The sequence below is a fragment of the Eschrichtius robustus genome, chromosome 2 (assembly GCF_028021215.1).
Source record: "Eschrichtius robustus isolate mEscRob2 chromosome 2, mEscRob2.pri, whole genome shotgun sequence".
Taxonomy (NCBI): Eukaryota; Metazoa; Chordata; class Mammalia; order Artiodactyla; family Eschrichtiidae; genus Eschrichtius; species Eschrichtius robustus.
The window spans coordinates 117706369-117721372 of record NC_090825.1 but is presented as its reverse complement, the minus strand read 5'-3'; the positions used below and the strand labels follow the sequence as shown (position 1 = coordinate 117721372).

The 15004-nt window shown below is 46.1% G+C and overlaps 2 protein-coding genes across 2 annotated transcripts; one reads left to right on the top strand and one right to left on the bottom strand.

Annotated features, from left to right (window-relative positions):
• Positions 1–73: 73 nt before the first annotated feature.
• Positions 74–13053, bottom strand: IK (IK cytokine). Its single transcript, XM_068536027.1, has 20 exons — positions 12920–13053; positions 12293–12359; positions 10019–10111; positions 9227–9286; positions 8235–8402; positions 7941–8055; positions 7400–7470; positions 7261–7307; positions 6206–6369; positions 3998–4106; positions 3611–3650; positions 3236–3449; positions 2968–2986; positions 2421–2499; positions 2081–2161; positions 1766–1823; positions 863–951; positions 552–660; positions 342–376; positions 74–257 (listed from the first exon to the last, which is right to left on the bottom strand). The coding sequence occupies exons 1-20, from the start codon at positions 12933–12935 to the stop codon at positions 230–232; spliced, it is 1662 nt and encodes a 553-aa protein (XP_068392128.1). The 5' UTR covers positions 12936–13053; the 3' UTR covers positions 74–229.
• A 125-nt stretch (positions 13054–13178) lies between these two features.
• NDUFA2 (NADH:ubiquinone oxidoreductase subunit A2) lies at positions 13179–15004 on the top strand. The gene is made up of 3 exons (XM_068536026.1): positions 13179–13341; positions 13464–13570; positions 14804–15004. Exons 1-3 carry the CDS (start codon positions 13241–13243, stop codon positions 14893–14895), a joined length of 300 nt encoding a protein of 99 aa, XP_068392127.1. The 5' UTR covers positions 13179–13240; the 3' UTR covers positions 14896–15004.

Genomic DNA, 15004 nt, shown 5'->3' with positions numbered 1-15004 from the left:
ATACAATCACATGTATATGGAATTAGTAGCCCTCTTGGTGCATCTGGGCCCTCAACATAGAGAAGATAAGACAGCAGGTTAACCAATTTTAATGGAACCAAAAGATTATACAATGAAATTTTATATACATTCAAAAAAAAAAACATCGTGCAACATTTTTGGAATTGTAGAAAGCGAGCAGTGGAGAGCACATCCTTGTGGAGATTATTCTTGGGGCTGGAACCAGAGATTAGTATTTTGGTCTTTTCACTTCAACCCTGCAATAGAAAGAGAAATGAGCATAAGATCAATATACTAAGCAATTCTCACCAGTCTCACAGAGGAAGAATAATGCTGCTCACCCATCGGCTTCCATCTTCTTCCTCTTCTCAATGATCTGCAAAAAGAACAGTTATAGTTGATGGTTATGCTGCCAGTCTAAGCTCACCTGAGACCCAAGGCTGACCTCTCTCCTACTTCCATGGCTCTCCGACCCCCTGCCTGTTCCTGAATCTGTGGGCCAGTATCTCCTCCCAGCTGTAGCCCTCCCACCCAGAACCAGTCCCACTTACCGCACTAATCTTTTTCCATTGGCGATCAAGCTCTGCTTTGTCATTGGTTTCCTTAAAGCGCCTGGTTTTACGTCCTTCTGACATCTTGATGCCATATTGAAATGCAGCCCTGAGGGAAAAAAAGGGCAGCTGAGGGAAGAAGGCATCCAAGGTTGAATAGCAGTAGCAAGGTGTTCCCAGGAGACCCGGTGAGCAGAGAACCGATTTCAGAATGTTTCAGCCAGACTACACCCTCTAACCTGCTGTGGGCTAGTCCACCCCCACCACCATCCCTCTCCTCACTCTTGGCTGTATTTAGTACCAAGACTCACTTGGGCAAAGCCTCCTTGTTGTTCATATACTCGCTGTATTCCTCCTGGGTATCAAAGTCCCAGCGGCCTAAAGGGCCTTTCTTGTTACCCTGTTGCAGGACAGAATGGGGGGGCGGGGAAGGAAGAGATGTCAGTGGAAAGGAAATTTTAGCCCTTGATGAAAGCCAGGCTCTCCCATAATCCCAGGTTTTATCATTCATAAATCCTACCCTAATAAACAATAATAAATGTTAACTGTGTACTTACTATGTGCCAGGCATCATTCTGAACACTAAACATGTATCTTATTTAATTCTCTCAAAAACTCTATTAAGAGAGAACTATAGATCTCTCCATTTTTCTAGTGAGGAAACTGGGCTTGGTCACAAAACCAATACCTGGCAGAGCCAGGGTTAAGCAAGGCTCCAAGATAGAATTAAACCATGCTATTAAGCATTGCAGTACAGAGAAAACAAGGAAAAGTAGATGACACTTCTTCACCCTTAATGGTGTTAGTGTTTGTTGGTGTTTTTGTTTGTTTTTGTTTTAAGGCTTAGAGGAAAATGTCAATCCTGGCTATAATAAAACTCAGTTTGTTTGTTTGTTTTCCAGGTATTTTCTAAAAACTGTAATTCCTTCTTCCCTTTCTACATGTGCACTAAAGGCCTGCTTACTCCCTAGGATGGAAATCAAAGCCTGGCACTTTACAGAAAATAAAAAGAAATATATTTATGGCCCTATCTCATTTGACTTTGTACAGACGCTTTAAAACAGTTAAGCTGCCCACGACCCCACAATGCTGCTGCTCCTATTGCTGCAGCTGAAGGAAGATGAGGCCCAGGAAATGAAACAGATCATTTGGGAGGAGGGAAGGGGATATGCGCTAAAGATTAACTGTCCCCATCCATCCTTCCAGCTCCACACCTGGTCCATCTTGCTATAATCCACCTCCTCGTCACTGTCCACAGCCATGTCATCCATCCTAAAGAGAAACAACAGTTAAAGAGATGGTGCAGACCCAGACTCCTATGGTTCATGCAGAAACCTACCCACTAAGAGGCTATATGCCTAGGAACAACCATACCTCCTAGGCCTCCCACTCAGAGCCTAAAAGAATACTTTATCAAGTAAGACGTACCCCTGGGTCCCAACAAATCAAATTTCCATCTCACTCCCCCTCCCCCCCGACCTTGTTCTGCAATCACCCCAGCCTCCCTTCTTTAACAGAGTCTCACATACGTGGCTGGGTAGCACTCAGCATAGCTGTTGGACATGCCAAAGAAATCACCCAGCTGCTTCTTGTCCTCTGGCTTCTTCAGCATATGCTATGTTAAAGAAAATAATTCTACCAATAGCAGAAAAACTTCAAGCAGGAAGGGCCAAGGGCTAGAAGCCCCAACATGAAAACTCTAAGGAGAGGGCTATGAACGTGAATGAGTCCTCTGAGAAAGGGGAAAGTCATGACTTCAGCCTTATCAAAATTCAGCACAAAAGGGAAAGAGCAAGATGGGGCGGGGAGGTTGTGGGGAAGCAGGGAGGGCAGGTGGAGTTGGAATGAACACGCTGAAATAAAGGATATGATTCAGTGCCTTCCCAGCCAGCAGATCCAGCAAACTTTTCATTGATCGACTTGATCAGCTCCTTGGCAGATCCGGGTCCTGGGTGAAAGAGAACTCTGTTCAGACTTTGAAATAAGGAACTTACAACCTCTTCCCCACAACACACTTCCCACCTGTGCCTTTCACAACAACATTTTTTAAGCAACAGAACCCTTTAGCTAACAAAGTTTTAATAAAATTCCAATTCAAAATGAGCTACTCTGCTTGAGATGCACTAGTGTGCCCAGAATACTGTCCACTCAACCTGCCCCACGTCCTCAGAACCCCACAGCTGGGAGAATTATATCAAACAGAGCAAATATGCCCTGCCCTTGCCCAGGAAGACAGACAGAACTCCAGACTCATCTTCTGTCTATTCCATAAAGCAAGACATGGATCTTCCGAGAACCCAGAACTAGGAAGTCCCCCAGTCCCACCCTTGGCAACTCTGAGTTCTGGGTCAGACTCTCAGCCCAGAGGAAAGGAGCACTGCCAGAGCCAATGCAAGATGCCATGGGTAAAACTCACCTTTGTCAACATCCATGGGCTGGAAAGAAAACAGAAACTGAAGTGAGTGTCACCAGGAGGGATGCCCACTCATCTCTCCCTCAAGTTTGAATCAATTCCCTACCCTACCCCCTGCCCCCATTTCCAGGATGGTTCCTACCCTGGATTAATTGACCCAGTTGCTGCTGTGGAGCCATGAGCCACCTATATAACAGAGGGGTTCTGTACCTGGCTGGGCAGCCACAGAGATGGGCAGCTCCTCCACCTAGTGCCCGGGACTACATCTCACCTCATCGTCCACTTTTGGCTTCTCAAAGTAGCTGTGCCTCTTCTTCTCTTCTTCTCTCTCTCGGTCCCGCTCCCGCTCTCGATCGCGTTCTCGCTCTCTGTCACGGTCTCTGTCTCTCTCCCGATCACGCTCCCGTTCCCGGTATCTCTCCCGCTCCTTGTCTCGAGGTGTCTTGGTTGTGGAGGGTACATAATCCCCAATGTCTTCAAATATACTAGGAAAACAGAGATCCCTAGATGACAAAGTCACACAAACTTCCATTTCCCCCAGCCACTTCTCCAGATTCTCACACCAAGGCCTCCCCGAAATGCCAAAGACAGGAAACCCAGAGGCCCTTCCTCCCTTAGATCAGGGGGCAGGGGCTAGGATACATACTTCATGTCAGCCTCAGGAGGTTTCTTCTCTTCCATTTTCCCTGTAACATAAAGAGAGGAGTGAGGAAGACACTCCTGAGTTATTTCCCACTCAGCCTCACCACGCTCTTCAGTTCTCAATGCCCTTTTAAACATCTTCTGTTTAAAAGATGGGACAACAAAAGCTACCCCATACTCCCCCTCCTCAAGCCTCAAAACTGACCACTGCTTCCTGGGTGGGTCACGCAGACAGAACCTGGATGTAACCATCCCTTGCTAATGCTCCACTGCTCCCATTTTTCTCTGGTCCCCAGGAGCCTCCCAATGTTCTGGAAGCTCCAGGAGACCTTGGTTCCATCTCAGATGCCCCTCCAGGGGTAAGGTTTCTCTCCCTAACTCTCCAGATTACCTTTATCTTTCTTTTTGAGCTTCTTGTTGCGGGTACCCTGCCTCAGGTAGGAAAGGATCTGGGTGAGCTTGCTGATGACAATGTCATTTGTGGTCAGTGTGGTCTGGGCCTGAAAACCCCCAAGGAGCAAGAATGTTATCCCACTGAGCAGGACTCTCTTCATTTACTCATTCATTTACTTAACAAATTAACAAATTAAAGGATAAGTAAGAATTAAGTAGGTGAAGACAGGGAAAGGAGGTGTTGTAAAAGGATATTCCAGACAGATGAAACAGCATACAAAGGCCTGGGTCATAAGTGAATCTAGTACGTTCAAGAAAGCCAGGATGACTGGAGAACAAACTGGGAAGCATGGTAGAAAACGGCTGGAGAGGCCAGGAGTTACAGAGCCTCACAAGCCATGATACAGATTTTGGCCTTGGGCTTCCCTGGTGGCGCAGTGGTTAAGAATCTGCCTGCCAATGCAGGGGACACGGGTTTGAGCCCTGGTCAGGGAAGATCCCACATGCCGCGGAGCAGCTAAGCCCGTGCGCCGCAACTACTGAGCCTGCGCTCTGGAGCCCGCGAGCCACAACTACTGAAGCCCGCGCGCCTAGAGCCTGTGCTCTGCAACAAGAGAAGCCACTGCAATGAGAAGCCAGGGCACCACAACGAAGAGTAGCCCCCGCTCACCGCAACTAGAGAAAGCCTGCGCTCAGCAACGAAGACCCAATGCAGCCAAAAATTAATTAATTAATTAAAAAAAAAAAAAAAGATTTTGGTCTTTATCCTAACACTAAGAAACCATCAAGGGACTTCCTTGGCAGTCCAGTGGTTAAGAATCCACCTTCTAATGCAGGGAACACAGGTTCTATCCCTGGTCAGGGAAGTAAGATCCCACATGCTGCGGTACAACTAAGCCCTTGCGCCGCAACTACTGAGCACGTGAGCCACAACTATAGAGCCCATGCACTGCAACAAAGATCCCGCAAAACTAAGACCCGATGCAGCCAAAATTAAAATAAATAAATATTTTTTAAAAATAAAGAAACCATCAAAAGCTTCTAAACCGGGGGCAGGGCGCATACAGGAAATCTCTGTACCTTCCTCTCAATTTTGCTGTGAACTCTTTTTTTAAATTTATTTATTAATTTATTTACTTCTGGCTGCACTGGGTCTTTGTTGCTGTGTGCAGGCTTTCTCTACTTGTGGCAAGTGGGGGCTACTCTTCGTCGCGGTGCGTGAGCTTCTCTTTGTGGTGGCTTCTCTTGTTGCGGAGCACGGGCTCTAGGCACGTGGGCTTCAGTAGTTGTGGCTCGTGGGGTCGAGAGCGCAGGCTCAGTAGTTGTGGCACACGGGCTTAGCTGCTCCGCGGCATGTGGGATTTTCCCGGACCAGGGCTCGAACCCGTGTCTCCTGCATTGGCAGGTGGATTCTTAACTACTGCGCCACCAGGGAAGCCCTGCTGTGAACTTTAAACTGCTCTAAAAAATTGTCTTAAAAAAAAAAAAAAAAAGACAGTAGTGAAGGCAGAAAAAAAAAAAAAAGCTTCTAAACCATGATGAGAAAAAGTCATGTTGTTAAATGATCACTTTGGCCATGTGTAAAAATGATAATGGAAAAGGGGACAGAAAGATGTGGGGAGTGGTAATGGCTAAAGAGTACAGGGTTTCTTTTTGGGGTGATGAAAATGTTTTAAAATTGATTCTGATGCCGGTTGTACAATTCTATGAAAATACTAAAAGCCACTGAATTGTACACTTTAAAGGGGTGAACTGTTTGGTATGTGAATTACATCTCAACGATACTAAAAATAAATAGAATATTGGAAGGGAACCAGAGTGGAAGTGGGGAAACCAACTAGGAGCCCCTTTTAATAGTTCCAGCAAGAGATGATGGTTTTTTTTTTTTTTTTTTTTTTGGCCATGCCGCACAGGATGTGGGATCTTAGTTCCCCAACCAGGAATCGAACCCATGCTCCCTGCATTGGAAGTACAGAGTCTTAACCACTGGATCACTAAGGAAGTCCCAAGAGACGATGGCTTAGACTGGAATGTTATTGTGTTATTGGTGGAGATAGAGAAAAGTGAATGGATTCAACTGAGATTTAGGAGGTTAAAAGGTGGACAGGACTTGGTTAAATGTGGTAGATGAGGCTCAGGGCAGAAGTGAAGCTGATTCCCGGGTTTGAGGCTCACATAGCAGGCTCTCGGGACCTGGGTCACTCACCTCCATGGTGGGGCAATCAGCTTTGCTGCGGATAAGAGTAGTGGGGATGTCAGTGTCAGCATACTCGTCATCCAGGTCTACCACATAGGCCATGCGGCCTGGAAGAAACAGCTCATTCCGCTCATATGCTTTGCTCTTGAAGAGCATGCGGTAAACATTTCGGCCTACAAAAAGAGAAAGAGCAGCAAGTAGCCAGTGAGAAACTTCTACAATAACAGCCTCCGTTTACTAAGTGGTTACTCTGTGCCAGCCACCATGCCAAGTGTTATGCATGCTTTGCTTCATTCAGTCTTCACAACAGCCCTGTGAGGTGATCGTTATTATCTCCTTTTAGCTGATAAGAACACTAAGGCTGAGAAGTAAGTGATTTAGTACCACTTAAGTCATATGACTATTGCCAAGTCCTATAGCTACTAAGCGACAGAACAAAGAACGGGACTCCGGCCGTTTAACTCCAAAGCCTGAGCTCTTATCCACCCTTCCTACACTGCCTTCTCAAGGGCACTATGTGCCTAGCATTGTATTAGGCCCTGTGAGGAAGAAGGATGAAGTTTAAGGTAATACTGATGAAGATGGGAAAAAATAGCTCTACTATATGCTCAGTGTGATAGGCACGTTGCATGTATTATTTCTCTTCGTCCCAGTAATCCCATGAGGTGAACGTTAACCCCATTTTTGCAAGTGGACAAACAGGAGCTGAGAAGTTAAGTTTGTTGCACCCAAAATTACATGCTTAGTGTGATTTCATTACAGGATTCAAATGCAGGTTTCTGAATTCTGAGTTTTTAATCATCAACCATGCTACCTCCCTTAATGGATAAGCCCAAATCTGAAAGAGCTTCCAACCTAACTGAGGGGACATTAGTAATATATATGAAATAACTAAGTCTACATCTGAGTTCTATTACAGTATTTTGTGGGAACTAGCTGGTTTGGGGACAAAAAAGAGATAAAAGTACGTTGAGGGAAAGGGGAAGCATATTCCGTCCACAGCACTAAATTCCTTACAATTCCCCTGGAATGCAGAGCTACTAGCGTAGAAATTCCGTACTCACCCAAACGTGTTTTAAATTCAATTTTATTTTCAGGATCCTCATCTTTCCTGAAAAGACAAAAAGAACATTTTTGCTAAATGTGTTCCTACTTTTGGCCCCATCTTTCTAAACTCTCAAGCTCTCCCTGATGTATACTTACTTGGTTTCCTTCTGGGGCTTTTCCATCAGTTCTTCCTCCTCTTTCTCTTTGCTGGCAATTTCAGCTCGTACCTAACAGGAAAGCAATTAAAGTTTAGACATTTATTCACTTTACATATCCTTACTGAACACCATTGTACCACACTGTGCCAGGAACTAAGAACTCAGTACTGAACAAGACAATATAGTCCTTGCCCTAATGGAGCTTATAAAAAGAGAGACAGACAAATTAAACAATTAAACAACAAAGTGTGATAACTGTTGTAAGTAAAACAGAAGAGCTATGCAAGGGTGCAGGTAGTGGGAGGTGAGGAGTGGGGAGACTTAACAACACCCAGGTGATCAGGGAAGGTTTGTTTCCCCAAGAAGATAAAACTGAGGCTGAGACTTGAAGGATGAATAGCAATTAGTCCTACAGAGGGGGCACCGTTAGTTCTTCTACATGGTCTGAACTAACAGCAGTCTCCCTCCTCACCCCAAAAGGCACTGATAAGAGCATTCAGCATGCTAGTATTACTCTCCATCTACCAACCAAGGCTCACCTTCTGAAGCAGAGCAAAATCCAAGCCTTTCACCAAATGGGTGTGTTCCATGTCACCACCCAAAAATTTGGACTCCTGGATCAACTGTCTTCTCTTCTCTGCAGCTGATTTGTCCCTGTAGAATGAAAGAGGCCACATAAGAACCATCCTTTGTGGGTGGCAAGTGCCTCTTGAAATGGCTTGGCATGGGGAAATGGCTTTCCAGAGCAAGGAAAATGTGAGGAAGAATTCATACTGCCATTGTATGACTTTGCAATGCTGAGGGAACCATGCCCTGGCCCACTCGGTACTCACGCCTCAGCAGTGGGGCCCACAGCCCTGTAGTTAGCTGTGGTGCTGATCAGCTCAGTTTCCTCATAATCTTTGTTCACTCCATCCCGCCGTTCCTTGGCACGGTCCCGGTACTTCTCTGCTAGTTCTCTTTCTCTCTCAATTTCTTGTTGGCGAAGTTTGGCATAATAACTGTGACCAGGGAAAGGCAAATGTGTAAGGCTCAGCAGAACTGTTCCTGCCTGTTTCCCTACACCTTCACCCAACTCTCTATGCTGAAAGCTCGTATATGTCCTCATAGAACTGCTGGCCACCTCTTGATATTCCTCAAAAGCAGAACTACAGCATCTTCCAGCTCACAGATACACTGTTCTAATGCCACCATAGTATACTCCATCTGTCACTTCAGAATCCTTTGATGTCACCTAACTCTACATCACCGAGTCTCTACAAGTATGAGACTTTTCCATATGGCAACCAGGAAGTCTCTGAATTTTTATCATGTTCCAAATTTCACCTGAAAATATGTCATTCCTTGCCAGTCCTCCTCAAGAAGAGAGAAAAAAGCAAAGTACCAGGTCTTGGAAGCTTAGTATCATATAAATAATAGCAATGACAATGATAATGACGGCAGCCAAAATTAACTGGGTGGTTACTATATGCCAGGCACTGGTACTAAGTGTTTACATGGACTATCACAGTTGATCCTCATGACAACCTGATAAAAGTTATTATCACTATCTTGATTCTACCCATGAGAATATTGAGGATTAGAGAGGTTAAGCAAAATGCCCATGGCATCCAGCTAGAAACTGGTAAAGATAAGATTAAAACACCACAAGCTGACTCCAAAGCCCTAAACGGCCATTCTAAATATCATTCCTCTCCACTATGAAAGCAGAGAATCTCAAGACGAGAAAGGAAAACCTCGGTCTCTTGCCTCATAACTAGCCCCTACTCCTTTTCCCTGAACACTATCCACCATAAAACCCAACACTCCTCCATCCTTCCTTTACCTTTTCTTTTTTCTCCTTCGTGCAGCTGGATCTTCATCCTCATTGTACTCCCTTGGCATCCTAGGAAAGAAAGAAATTCACTGATTGTGAAATATTGCCACAGCCCCAGAAACCCCAAGAAGTAGCTATGAAGACTGAAGAAAGGCTTAGAATACTGACCAAAGCAATAGGTAACCAGTTTCAATCAGGCAGAGATCCATGTCGGTATTTGTAGGTGAGTGGTTCTCAAGCTTTAGAAAGCATCACAACCACCTGAAGAACTATTAAAATTATATATCCCCAAATATCTGCCCTAGAATCTGAGTCAGTGGGGCTGGAATGGACCCAGAAATCTACTTATTTAAGCACCAGCAGCAACTCTAGTACAAATGGTCCATGGAACATACTCTGAGAAAAAATGAGATCCCCATGGGACTTCCCTGGTGGTCCAGTGGCTAAGACTCCATGCTCCCAATGCAGGGGGCCCAGGTTCAATCCCTGGTCAAGGAACTAGATCCCACATGCCGCAACTAAGAGTTCACACGCCACAACTAAAAATCCTGCATGCAGCAACTAAAAGATCCCGCGTGCCACAAATAAGACCCGGCACAGCCAAATAAATAAATAAATATTTTTAAAAAAACGAGACCCATACAGCATCCCAGTCTTTCCTGGAGCTTCAATCTCAAAAGGCAGAGAATCAGAACCATGGACCTCAAAAGAGAACTAGCTTCCCAGTTCCTAAGATATCTAGTTCAATAAATTTTCCATAGGAAGGAGATGGGAAACAGATTGGATCACCCCAGAACTTACTCATGGTGACGTGACTTAGAGGGTGGTGCAGAAGTAGGTGCAGCCCTTGGGGTCATGAGAAGTTTCCTGAAGTCTTCATTAGTGAGTTTTGATCTAGAGAGCGAAAATTTTAAAAATTAGTACCCAGTAAGAATTGGAAAAGGAGTATGTAAAATATATGCTTCACTTTACTAGAAATCAGTGAAATACAAATTAAAACAAAGAACATGCCACTTTTAATGCATCAGAGTGTTAACGATTAAAAAGTTTGATAAATTGGACTTCCCTGGTGGCACAGTGGTTAAGAATCCACCTGCCAATGCAAGGAACATGAGTTTGAGCCCTGGTCCGGGAAGATCCCACATGTCGCGGAGCAACTAAGCCCGTGTGCCACAACTACTGAGCCTGCGCTCTAGAGCCCGTGAGCCACAACTACTGAGCCCTTGTGCCACAACTACTGAAGCCCGCGCACCTAGAGCCCGTCCTCTGCAACAAGAGAAGCCACCGCAATGAGAATCCTGCGCAATGCAACAAAGAGTAGCCACTGCTCGCGGCTACTAAAAAAAAAAAAGTTTGGGGGCTTCCCTGGTGGCGCAGTGGTTGAGAATCTGCCTGCCGATGCAGGGGACACGGGTCCGAGCCCTGGTCTGGGAAGATCCCACATGCCGCGGAGCAACTAGGCCCGTGAGCCACAACTACTGAGCCTGCGTGTTTGGAGCCCGTGCTCCGCAACAAGAGAGGCCACGATAGCGAGAGGCCCGCACACCGCGATGAAGAGTGGCCCCCGCTTGCCGCAACTGGAGAAAGCCCTCGCGCAGAAACGGAGACCCAACACAGCCAAAAATAAATAAATAAGTAAATAATAATTAAAAAAAAAAAAAGAGTTCAGTTTAAAAAAAAAAAAAAGTTTGATAAATCAAGAATGAGTGAGACGCTGGGACTTTCCTGGTGGCACAGTGGTTAAGAATCCGCCTGCCAATGCAGGGGACATGGGTTCGAGCCCTGGGCCGGGAAGATCCCACATGCTGCACAGCAACTAAGCCCATGTGCCACAACTACTGAGCCTGTGCTCTAGAGCCCATTGGCCACAACTACTGAGCCCGCATGCCACAACTAATAAAGCCCGCGCGCTTAGAGCCCATGCTGTGCAACAAGAGAAGCCACCACAATGAGAAGCCCACGCACCACAACAAAGAGTAGCCCCTGCTCTCTGCAACTAGAGAAAGCCCACACACAGCAACCAAGACCCAATGCAGCCAAAAATAAATTAATTTTTTAAAAATTAGAAAAAAAGAATGAGTGACAGGGACTTCCCTGGTGGCTCAGTGGTTAAGAATCCGCCTGTCAAAAAAAAAAAAAAAAAAAGAATCCGCCTGTCAGTGCAGGGGACATGGGTTCGATCCCTCGTCCGGGAAGATCCCACATGCCATGGAGCAACTAGGCCCATGCACGACAACTACTGAGCCCGTGTGCCACAAGTACTGAAGCCTGCGCGCCTAGAGCCCGTGCTCCTCAACAAGAGAAGCCACCGCAATGAGAAGCCCGCGCACTGCAACGAAGAGTAGCCGCCGTTCGCCACAACTAGAGAAAGCCCACGCGCAGCAACGAAGACCCAATGCAGCCAAAAATAAATAAATTACTAAAAAAACCCAACACAGGTGGCAAAGTTGTTATAAAGACAATATAACACCGATTAATTTTAATATTTTAATTCACAAAGCAATGATGTATTTTACTCAGATATGAATGTGTGTATACAAATGCATTTAAAAAGAGTAGGACAAAAAGATAAGTGTAAAGAAGGTAACGGTGGTTACCTCTAAGAAAGGGGATGGAACTGGGGATGTTATCAAAGACAACATTACCCTTATTCTGATGTTTTAATTTTCTATAAGAATTAATTCCTTTATGACATAGTATGAGTGTGTTTCATGTTTGGTAATTGCAATCATTGTTGCTTTTGTTGTGGTCATCCATGTACAATGCTTGGTGTCAGTCTATTTATCTCTTGTAAAAATAAAATACAGTGTGTGTGAAAAAAAAAAAGAATTAATTCCTATATAATGTGTAATTAAACATCAATTTTAAAAACTAGCACTCTCCCTGCCATAATTTCCCCTCTAATATTCTTATGCAGTTGGCCTGATCCAGTTAAAGTTCACAAAGATAAAGAGGCAAGCGGTATGATTTTTTGGTCATCCTTGCTGACAAGACATTCAGAATTCTTTCACCACCACCACCACCACTTTACTCATTACCCAGCTCATTCCCATGGTTCTACATCAAAACACTCACTGGTGGAAGGAGTGAGGATCGTCCACATCGTGGCCATCTGGGGCCAAAGGGTTGGAGAACGGCTCGCCTAAGAAAAGGAATTGATGTTAATTTAAACAATCTCTTTAGAGTCAGGTCTTGTGCAAAAGTTGGGGATCTAGTAGTGAACAATACAGATGTCTTTTCCTGTCGAGTTGCTCACAATCTAGTGAGGAAGAAAGGCAAGAACGTCGACATTGACAATACAGGGTAACAAGTGCTGAAGCAGGAAAATACAAGGAGCTATGGGAGCTCAGAGAAGGGGGCCCCTAAACCAGCGCTGGAGGATCAGCAAAGACTTCTTGAAGATGACACCTAAGATACTACGCGAAAGATAAATTTACGGAACCGAAAATTAAGTGACGGGGGCTGGGGGTGGTTCACAGATAAATCTCATCTGTCGTGGGTTGGGGCAAGGACAAGATTGAGGGACAGCCTGGAGCTGCCCGGCCTCGCTCGGGGCCCAACTGCTTCGCCAGGCTCCAAGCGTCACACTCCCGGCCCCCCTCCACCTTCGCGCACACAGCCGGCTTAAATTCTGAGGCCAAAATAACGCGCCAAGTGTCCCGAGTCCCGCAGGGAAGAAAGGGCAGATGACCCGAGGCTTACTATCTCGCTCCGGCATTTCGTCCGCGGTGTTTCAACCCCAGCAACGACCGAGGATCCACAACAACACGCCAACGACAGGCGACTCCCCACAATGCACCTCAGAAGTCCACCCACAGTGCCTTTCGTGCCCCAACTTTTCCGCCGCAACGGAGGGCGGAGAAATCCGAGTAAGAGTTGACCTGCAATGCTTTTATGGCATTGGCTAAACTTGGCCCCGCCCCTTACGTCAGCCAACCTATCCCGGGGCTGGAGCGTCCGCGGCTGGTCTGATAGGATCACTTGGCCGGAAGGTCTAGGGCGGATGATTTGGTACTAGCTCAGATGGCGGCTGCCGCAGCGAGTCGGGGGATCCGTGCCACATTGGGCCTCCGTGAGATTCGTATCCACTTATGCCAGCGCTCGCCCGGAAGCCAGGGAGTCAGGTGAGGCGCGGCCCGGTGAGGCGGGCGGGCTTCGGGGCGCCGGGGTCACGACCTCGACCTCCCGGGTGTTTGAGGAGGCCTGCGCCCACAGCGCACGCACGGTGCTCTCTCCGGCCCTGCAGGGACTTCATCGAGAAACGCTATGTGGAGCTGAAGAAGGCGAACCCCGACCTGCCCATCCTAATCCGCGAGTGCTCCGATGTGCAGCCCAAGCTATGGGCCCGCTACGGTGAGCACAGGACGCCGGGGGCCTGAGACCCCGGTGGAGTAACAAGGGTTCGAGAAGAGAAAGGGCCGCCCAAGGTCACACAGAAACCTGTACAGGGGCTGAATTCGGACTTGCTGTTGACCTCGTTGCAGATAAGGAAATATACATTCGCAGGGTTACAGGATGCTTTGTGTCCTAGTAACATCTATGTGGAGGCGGGCCCTGTCCTGCATAGAGATCAGGAGCTGTCGTTTTTGTAATTCAGAACAGGCTTCAGATAGGGGAGAAGGGATGCTGGTCCAGTCCATCAATGTAGGTCCTTCCAAATTGTGTGGTCAGTGCCGGTCCAGGTAGAGTGTGAGAATCTCAATAGTAAAAACCTAAAATAATGACTGTGTTGAGCACTTACTGCTAGGCCCTGTGATGAGTGCTTTCCTGCCTAAATCTCATTTAACCTTAATTAATATGAGGGGTGGATTCTTTGGTTATTCAGCTAGGATGTGTAACAGGGTTGAGCTTCTACATCTGTTCCCCCTTCCCAGACTGCACTTCTGCCAGACTTCCATGGCTGGCTCTTTGTTATAATTCAGCCTCCTCAAAAAGGCATTCCCTGGCCAGGTCTGTAACATTGTCCCTTTACCCTATTTAATTTTACCACATACTTATTAATATATTACCTATGTGTCATTTTACAATTTGAAAATTACTGTCATGTTGCCTGACACATAGGGACACACAATAAATATTTATACTTACTGAATAATGGTATTTTTTTTTTAATGTATTTTTAATCACGGCTTTTAACTAAACCTCGCCCTAGGAATGTCTGGGGGACAGCAGGGAGTCACACCCAAGGCAGATCCGTTATAACAGTGGACAACTGCAGTATGCCATGCACTAAACATTGTTTGGAGGAGGAACAAAGGTTTTCTTTCCAAAAGCCAGTAGACTAGAGAAGGAGATGGACACAAATAACTTTAGTTTAGAGGAACAATGGGAGCCATTGAATGGGCACCATTAAAACGCAGGCTCATGTAATACACTGCTCACAATGGTTAATAATAAATGCCTACCATGCCCCTTAAAACGTCCCTGAAACACTTTCCTTCCCATTATGACTGCCCAGAATCAGCCGAAGTTCTACTGCCCTTCCTATCCTACCAAGACTGTAAGTTGAAGACAGAGACCTTTTATTATACTTTGGTAGCCCGTACAGTGCAGAGTGGATACTTAATCATGTCCCTCTCTCTTCAGCATTTGGCCAAGAGAAGAATGTCTCTCTGAACAACTTCAGTGCTGATCAGGTAACCAGAGCCCTGGAGAATGTGCTAAGTGGCAAAGCCTGAAGCCTCCACTGAGGATTAAGAGCAAGAGCCCCAGAGCCTGAGCTCTGCTGGACTGAGTACAATGTGGAGAAACGTGTTCTTCTGTTCTTTATAAAGCTTGTGCTGAAAA

What these genes read in the sequence shown, in the direction of transcription:
- IK (XM_068536027.1), bottom strand. An exon ending in AAGCCCCAGAAGGAAACCAA is followed by an intron (nt 7,308 to 7,399) that starts GTAAGTATACAT and finishes TTGTCTTTTCAG; the next exon opens with GAAAGATGAGGATCCTGAAA. An exon ending in CTGATTGCCCCACCATGGAG is followed by an intron (nt 4,107 to 6,205) that starts GTGAGTGACCCA and finishes GGGGGTTTTCAG; the next exon opens with GCCCAGACCACACTGACCAC.
- NDUFA2 (XM_068536026.1), top strand. Translation starts at nt 13,241, where the DNA reads ATGGCGGCTGCCGCAGCGAGTCGGGGGATCCGTGCCACATTGGGCCTC. An exon ending in CCCGGAAGCCAGGGAGTCAG is followed by an intron (nt 13,342 to 13,463) that starts GTGAGGCGCGGC and finishes CCGGCCCTGCAG; the next exon opens with GGACTTCATCGAGAAACGCT. An exon ending in CAAGCTATGGGCCCGCTACG is followed by an intron (nt 13,571 to 14,803) that starts GTGAGCACAGGA and finishes CTCTCTCTTCAG; the next exon opens with CATTTGGCCAAGAGAAGAAT.